Below are 8,455 nucleotides of genomic sequence, written 5' to 3'. Positions count from 1 at the left end.
CCCCTGGTGACAGTTCCACAAACAGCAGATGGAGAGGAAGCACAAAATGCTGGAGCAACTCAGTGGTCAGGCTTCTCTGGAGAACGTGGATATGCGAAGTTTCTGGTCGGGACAGCAGACGGAGAGGAATGTTTCATAGTGTTGTAGAGCAGAAATATCTAGGAGCAGGTACATAGGTCCCTAAAAGTGCAAATAGGGTAGTGAAAAATGCCTCTTTTGTCAATGAGAAAGGGATAACATGAAACTAGTATGAACGGCTGATTGATGGCCGGCATGGACTCGGTGGGCTGAGGAGCCTGTCTCTGTACTGTATCTTTCATTCAATCAATAACTCAATGCAAATCAGCTGGTGCAGCATACTGTTCTGGAAAGATGTTACAGGTTTGAAGTGAGAGGGGCAAAGTATCTCTCAATTAATCAAAAACACGTTTTCTGTAAAGTGGTCTTATTATTAATTTAATAAATTTGTGTCCTTTGAAAACACAATTCTTATGTACAAAGCAGTCTGTGTGCATCAGCATCGTTACCCTGTCAGTCCTCTGCGTCGGACTCCTCCTCCTCCTGGCTGATTTGGAAGTAACGCAGCTCATAACTCTCCTTGTCCGAGGCAACCACTCGCAGCCAGTCTCGCAGGTTGTTCTTCTTCAGGTACTTTTTGGTCAGGTACTTCAGGTATCTGAGGCACGAGAGCGAGAGAGAGAGACAGCATCAAGGTTTAAAGCGTCAAATCTTTAGTCGCTGTGCAGCATGGTGAGGTACAGCCAGTCGAGGGAGCTGTCCACCAACAGAAGGCAAAAGCCTTGAACAATGGGCCGTACAGTCAGTACTGCAGATCAGGGCTGTGGAGTCGGAGTCGTGGAGCCGGAGCAATTTTGGTGATGCTGGAGTCGGTGTCGGTAAAAGTTTCCTCAAATTATTTAATTATTACCAATGAATAGACAACTAAAGTGAGTTAGTAAAGGTAAGTAAAGTATGTCAGTGAAAGAGTTTAGAATTGAAAGGATTAAAGAGCAGCTCATGCAGGAAATATGTGGAAACAAGATAAAATGCTGTGAGTAACTGAAATTGATGCGTGACAAAAGAAACAGATTCAGGATGTTGGGACTAAAAAAAGATAAGACGCCCGATTGCTAAGTCAAACCACTTTGAAAGGCAAGTGTGAGCCAGACAAGATCAGAACTGGTGCCAGGATCGATAAGAGCTGATGTGCTGAGGAATGTGCTAAGGAATGTACTGACTGTGTGATTAACTGCCTGTGAAGCATCAGGTATAAATGTACTGTTTGTGCTCAATACAATTGAGTGAGACCGTGAGGGGCAACGAGTATGTAGCTCTCCCACTCCCGTATGCGTAATAAAGAGGAATTGGCACATGATCTGGTTCCCTGCCGAGATCCTTTACGAAGGATCACCAGGTAAAGGATTCTGTGAATTGAACAGGTCAGACTACTCGGGCATATGTGTGAATTGGTAAGAGAATTCTGTGAATCGAGCAGGTCAGACTACGTGCAGTCTGTGTAAATTGTAATTGATTCTTGTGAATTGAGCAGGTCAACTACTCGGGGTCTGGGTAAATGAACAGTAATAAAGAGGGCTGAAAATGGGACAAGCCCTGGATAAGAGTGATGGTGGAGCTCCAGTACAGCACGTGTTACTTAGACCGGGAAAAACGTAAAGATGTAAAACGTACAACTAAATTAAAGTCAGCAAAAAAGAAACTCCTGAGGGGCAACCTGGACAAGCTTCACATACAAGATTCATTATAACAAAGTAACTGTAAAAGTCACTACTGAAAGAGAGATCTCTGACGCAGATTCTGAAACTGAAATAGCAGAAATAGAACAGAATGATGAAACTTTTGATGATATTGTTGAGGAGGCATCTCAGGTCTGTCTCATGTGCGTTGTGCTGTACATACATTGCAACCAGCAATAAGAGATGGATTAAAAGAACGCCATGCAGCTACTCTGATAGGTAAGGGGAGGCAAGTAGCCACAGCAGCCAGGACCTCTAAAATCTATATACTAAAACCCAAACGGTACATGATAGCCAAAACGGTACACGACAGCGAGACAATTTTAGGCAGCCTTTTGATGTTAAACTAATGGAACTTAAGCAAGATTTTCTTGGTGGTTTAAAAGAAGTAGAGAAATATGATTGCTCAACTAAACTTACAGTATAAGAAATCATCCCTGCTTATCCAGAAATAGTAAAATTTGACAGTAACAGCCATGCCACCCACGCAGGTCAGCGTGGAGAGGCTGTTCTCTGCACTGAAAATAATGAAATCAGATTTAAGGGCTTCAATGAAAGAGGATCTGGCAGAAGCAATTCTGTTCCTAAGGACAAGTTATTAATACATTTTACTAATGTACTTATGTAGAAAACTTAACTACCTATGCATTTAGTTTTAATTTCTACTAGACCAAGTGGGGTCCAAATCTCTCCTGCGGGCCTCTCCAGGGGCAACCCTCCCCCCACTGACGATCCTGCGGGCGCGACAACCTTCTCCAACTGACGAAGCCCGTTGCCAGGCGGGGAGTGTCTCATGGGGCCGTGGGCAGGCGAGGGGGGACAGAGAAGGTGAGCGGATGCCACTCACCTTGGCCCCGTGCTGCCAGCGCTGCAGCATTACCTAGAGGTCGGGATCGGAGTCGGAGACACAAGAAATCAAGGAGTCGGAGTCGGGTGTTTTGGGTATCGACTCCACAGCCCTGCTGCAGATACCAGGGATGCCTCAGCCCTCTCAGGTGAACATGAATGACCACCCACGAGGCACCCTCTACCCTGTGTAAACAAACTTGTCCTGCATAGAAACAGGCACTTCTGCCCTCTATACCGTTAAAACGTACCATTAGGGCAGCACGGTGGCACAGCGGCAGAGTTGCCGCCTTACAGCGAATGCAGCGCCAGAGACCCGGGTTCGACCCCGACTACGGGGTGCTGTCTGTACGGAGTTTGTACGTTCTCCCCATGACCTGCGTGGGTTTTCTCCGAGATCTTAGGTTTCCTCCCACACTCCTAAGACGTACAGGTTTGTAGGTTAATTGGCTTGGTAAATGTAAAAATTGTCCCGAGTGGGTGTAGGATAGTGTTAGTGCGCGGGGATCGCTAGTCGGCACAGACCCGGTGGGCCGAAAGGGCCTGTTCCCACGCTGTATCTCTAAACTAAAACTAATCACTTTTGCCTGCACGTGATCCATATTCCTCTATGTCCATGTCCCAATCTAAAAGCCTCTTAAATGTCACTACTGTATCTGCCTCCACCCCCAGTCGTGCATTCCAGGTACCCACTGCTCTCTGTGGAAAAACATGTTGCACCTCTCACCAAAGTGTGCCCTCCAATCTTTGACATCTCCATACTGGGAGAATGCTTCTGAATGGCTACTGTATCTACACCTCTATTCATTTAATATACTTCTATCAGGCATTCCCACATATTCTGACGTCTCAGAGAAGAAAATCCAAGTCTGTCCAACCTCTCCTGCAGCTAATACCGTCTAATCCAGGCAACATTCTTGGAAGCCTTATGCACCCTCTCCAAAGTCTCAATATGCTTCCTGTAATGTTGGCAACCAGAAACACATACAATGCTCAATACAATACTGCCTAACCAAAGTTTTGTAAAGTTTCAATGCAAATGTTTAGCTTTAGAGACAGTATGGAAACAGGCTCTTCGGCCCACCAAGTCCATGCCGACCAACAATCACTCATACATCAGTTCTATCCTACACACTAGGGACAAACAGAAGCCAATTAGCCTACAAAACTGCACATCTTTGGGATGTGGGAGGAAACCAGAGCACCAGGAGAAAACCCACACGGTCACAGGAACTCCATACAGACAGCACCCACAGTCTGGATTGAACCTGGTATGCTGGCGCTGTGAGTGAGAAGCTCGAACTCTGCGCCACTCTACCGTCCTAACTGATTTGGGAGTCTGACAATAAATAAGAATTTAACAAGCAACAAGTGTGGGTTGTGGTTGCTCTCCTACCTCAGTCCGTCTCCTGCCCTAACCACAGATCCTGTTTCTGTTTGAAGAAGGGTCTCGACCCGAAACGTCACCCATTCCTTCTCTCCAGAGATGCTGCCTGTCCCGCTGAGTTATTCCAGCATTTTGTGTCTACCTTCGATTTAAACCAGCATCAGCAGTTCTTTCCTACAATATCCTGTTCCGGTTTCTTGTATTATGCGACCCAAATGACCCCACCACCCAGTCCAGACATACAGAGACTAATGCAACACAAGTTGCAGTTGTGCACCTGGTAGAGCTGCTGCCTAACGGCACCAGACCTGGGGTCAATCTTGACTGTGGGTGCTGACTGTATGGAGTTTGCACGTTCTTCTTGTGACCACGTAGGTTTTCTCCAAGTGCTCTGGTTTCTTCCCACCCTCCAAAGACGTGCACGTTTGTAGGTTAACTGGCATATGTAAATTGTCCTTAGTGAGTAGGATATATGCAGTATGGGATGATTGTTGGTTGGCGTGGACTCAGTGCCACGCTGTATCTCCAAACTAAACAAGCCCCGGAGAGGGACAGATGGCGATGCGTGCTCACCTCTTGGAGAACTGTTTGGCAGAGGTGATTGTGATCTTGTTCCGAAGCCGTTCGATCTGGACTACGGTGCCCAGGTTCCCGGCCTTGCCGCCCACCTTCACCTTCTCACGCAGGAACTGCTCCTGTCGGTAAAACAGATGTGTGGGACACTAGGGAAGGAACCCTAGGCATGAACTAGGGAAGGCAGCCCTAGTCACAACAGGCAGTTAGCAGGGCCGCAGCAAGACCAAGCTGGAAACTGCAGGAAGTCCCGCTATCATGACACCTTCCCTCAGCCTCTTACTTCCCACAAAATCCAGCACCCACCCACCAGTCCACAGCATTAAACCCCCCCAGAGCGAAACACAAAAACTTGCGGGGTTGTAGGTAAATTGCCCCATGTGTATAAGGAGTGGAATGACATAAACTGGTATGCACAGGTGATCAATGGTCAGAGAAGGACACAAAGTGCTGTAGTAACTCTGCGGGGCAGGCAGCATCTGTGGAGATGTTTCGGGCCTGGATCGTTCTTCAGAGATGCTGCCTGACCTGCTGAATTACTCCAACACTTTGTGTCCTTTTGTGTATTAACCAGCATCTTGTAGTTCTTTGTTTCTACATTGATCAATGGTCAGCATGGTCTTGGTGGGCTGCTGGGCCTGTTTCCATGCTGTATCTCTAAACAATATATAAAGTGCTGGAGTAATTCAGGGTCAGGCAGTATCTGTGGAGGGAAATGGACAGGATATTTCAGGTTGGGACCATTCTTCAGACTTTGTAGTGGGGGAAGCAACGTGGAGAACAGGTGGGGGTGGGCAAGTAGAGAGGAGATACAAGGAATTGCAGATGCTGGAATCCTGAGTAAAACACCAAGTGTTGGGGTAACTCAGTGGGTCAGGCAGCATCTGTGGAGGGAATGGATAGAGGTCTTTTCGGATCTGAAGACGGGACCGACCCAAAACGTTGCCTGTCCATTCAGTGCTGTATCTTTCATTCAATCAAGAGCCTAGTGTTCTTCAGTGCAGTGATATTCAGGGGAAGGACGGGGGCACTTGGAAATGGGAGATCCCAGCTACATTGCGGCATACATCGTCCTTTGGGGAAGGGGACAGGACTAAAAACTCAATAATTAAACAGCTTACAAAGTTGGCGGAGTCAAGGATGCCATCTTCCACTGGGTTGGAGAGGTTGAGCGTGAATTGCCAGATGGGTTTCTTCTTCCCCTTGAGGAGTGTGGACTTCTTCGTCTGTCGGGGAGGGAAAGGAAATTAAAGACCAAACTCTCTACTCCCAGCTGTGTAATAAACTCAACAATCCCTACTCGTTTAAACAATGGTTGATAAAACATTTGGACAAGTACATGGACAGGATAGGTTTAGAGGGATACTAGACCAAGTGGACCCATTGGGCCCAAACAACTCCTGCATTGGTGCTGCACCCTCTCCTTCCCTCCTCCTCTCGCTCCCCTGCCCTCCCCCACTCCATCCCCCTCATCCCTCCCTGCCCCCCTCCCGCCCTAACAGATTGATTTAAACTGTAAAATGTGAATAACAAAAAATATAACATCGATTTCAATGAAACTTCTTCCATTAACACCAAAGGGACGACGGTGGGCCTAAAATTGTCACGCTGTCATGTACCGTTTTGGCTGTGGTGCAGGAACAATCAAACATATGAGAGTTTTAGTATACAGATGGGCCAAACGCAGGAAGCTGGAACTAGTGTAGAGGCATAGAAAAGTTGGGCCGAGGGACCTGTTTCTGTGCTGTATGACTCCATGACCCCAAACCGCAAGCAACCCTGGAGCATGAGCGCTACATCCATTACAGCAAATGATACACTGGTAAATTGGAAATAGTGAGGGGGGGGGGGGGTTGGCAGAAAAGTGGGGACAGTAGAGGATGGAGCTGATTGATTGATTGGTACAGCATGGAACACGGCCCTTCGGACAACCGAGTTTCCACAGACCATCGATCATCTTATCATGCTAGTTATTCCATTTTCCCTACATACTAGGGGCAATTTCCAGAGGGCCGATCAACCTACAAACCCACACATCTGTGGGGTGAAACTGGAGCACCCAGAGAAATCCCACATGGTCACAGGGAAAACATGCAAACTCCACATAGACTGTACCCATGGTCAGGATTGAATCCAGGTCTCTGGTGTGTGAGGCAGCTCTACCAGCTACGCCATCCGTTATAAGAGTCAGAAATTCATACAGCGTGGAAACTTCCTTTGGCCCAACTTGCCCACACCGACCAACATGTTCCATCTACACTAGTCCCACCTGCCTGTGTTTGGCCCATATCCCTCTAAACGTATTCTATCCATGTACCAGTCCAAATGTTTAAATATTGTGATAGTACCTGCAAGGGTGAGGGGTGAAATTATGAGGGGGAGGGGATGTGTGCAGGCAAACAGTTTACAGAGCGCAAAAGGTTTAAAAAAGTTGACTTCAGTTATGGAGAGATTGATAGGCTGCACTGTTTTTTCTTGGAGAGACAAAGGCCGAGGGGTTATCCGATAAGATTATTAATTAAAAGATTATTGGAGAATCAGAATGTTTTTCAAATGGTTGGGATATCAAAAACAAGGCGGCAAGGTTTATGGCGAGAGGAAGGTGATCTGAGGTGGAGGGGAACTCATAACGTCAAGCAGCATCTGTGGAGGGAATGGACAGTTGACAGAAGAGTGAGATCAGAAGGGCAGGTTTGGAGTGGTTGATGTCTGGAACGCAGCGAGAGGAGGTGGTTTCAGATACAATCACGACATTTAAGAGGCATTTTGACAGCCACTTGAATAGGATAGGGTTGAATAGAGCATAGGATACGGTTCCAACACGGGAAAACGTGAGTAGCGTAGGTGGGCATAGAGACGGCATGTGTGTGAGACAGAAGGTGCTGTTACTGCACTGTACAACTCCATATCCTCCTGTCCCTGGAGGAAGAGGCAGCCAGCCGGGCAGTAGGGTCTGCGTCGTGCGTGAGATGGGGAAGAACTCAGGCCTGATAGCAAGGGGCAGGGTGGCCCGACCTCCCTCAGGCTCATGACGGGAGGGTCAGCGCTGATAGCACGGGCTGGGTGGGCCGAAGGGCCATGATGAACAGGCTGGAGGGGCCGCCCGCGCCACGGAGGGAGCAGCCTGCGGTCGAACGGTTTAATTGACGGGAAGAGGTGTGCGTGATTAACCCGCCGGCCGGGCATCGGCCTCAGCCTCCCGCTCCCGCTCCCGCTCCCTCACCCACCGGCGCCATCGCTTGCTGCCCCGGTTCCGAAAGGAACGGCTCCCGCCTGCCGCTGCCTTATATATCCTTCGTCTGCGCAATGACATCAGCGCGCCTGAAGCCGCGCTGGCCCACGTCACGTGGGCGGGGCACCCGCTGCCACGTGGTGCTCTCTCTGCGTCGTCCTGTTGTCATGATGAATGGATGCACATTCAAGTGCTGGAGTAACTGGCCGGGTCAGGCAGCATCTGAGGAGAACATGGATAGATGCTGTTTCGGGTCGGAACCCTTCTGCAGATCCTTGCGTGCTCGTTTTGCTATGAAATGTGCAAGCATTAGGCACAGCAGTTATCATCGGTGACTTTAATCTCCATTTCGATTGGGCCAACCAAATTTGGAACAGGGTTGAGGAGGAGGATTTCCTGGAATGAATTCGAGAAAGCCAATATGTAGAGGATCCGACTAAAGGGCAGGCCATCCTCGGTATTGTGTAATGAGGAAGGATTAGTTAGAGATCTCGTGCAAAGCCCCTTGGGCAACAGTGACCATAATATAGTGGAATTCTGCATTGGGATGGGGAAGAGCATGAAAGAAAGCTTGCAGGGAATATAAAAACGGACTGTAAAAGCTTCTTTAGATATGTAAAAAGGAAAAGATTAATGAAGGAAAATGTAGGTCCCTTACAATCA

At 48.1% G+C, this 8,455-nt stretch overlaps 1 protein-coding gene across 2 annotated transcripts; it reads right to left on the bottom strand.

Moving 5' to 3' along the window:
- Positions 1 to 440: 440 nt before the first annotated feature.
- rpl22l1 (ribosomal protein L22-like 1) lies at positions 441 to 7,892 on the bottom strand. Of its 2 annotated transcripts, none has more exons than XM_078409908.1 (4): positions 7,788 to 7,892; positions 5,682 to 5,786; positions 4,561 to 4,682; positions 441 to 676 (listed from the first exon to the last, which is right to left on the bottom strand). In XM_078409908.1, exons 1-4 carry the CDS (start codon positions 7,794 to 7,796, stop codon positions 532 to 534), a joined length of 381 nt encoding a protein of 126 aa, XP_078266034.1. In that variant the 5' UTR covers positions 7,797 to 7,892; the 3' UTR covers positions 441 to 531. The 2 variants fall into 2 exon arrangements, with proteins under 2 accessions (XP_078266034.1, XP_078266036.1); XM_078409910.1 differs by lacking the exon at positions 441 to 676 and adding an exon at positions 2,146 to 2,272.
- Positions 7,893 to 8,455: the final 563 nt, after the last annotated feature.

Source organism: Rhinoraja longicauda, chromosome 13 (genome assembly GCF_053455715.1).
Source record: "Rhinoraja longicauda isolate Sanriku21f chromosome 13, sRhiLon1.1, whole genome shotgun sequence".
NCBI lineage: Eukaryota > Metazoa > Chordata > Chondrichthyes > Rajiformes > Arhynchobatidae > Rhinoraja > Rhinoraja longicauda.
Note: the sequence above shows the minus strand (reverse complement) of the source record. Positions and strands in the feature narration are given on the sequence as shown.

Bases quoted from the DNA above. Each gene is read 5' to 3' on its own strand.
- rpl22l1 (XM_078409908.1), bottom strand. The intron at 4,683-5,681 runs GTAAGCTGTTTA...TTTTACCGACAG, and splicing joins TCCTTGACTCCGCCAACTTT to GAGCAGTTCCTGCGTGAGAA. The intron at 677-4,560 runs GTGAGCACGCAT...CTCGTGCCTCAG, and splicing joins GCCAAACAGTTCTCCAAGAG to ATACCTGAAGTACCTGACCA.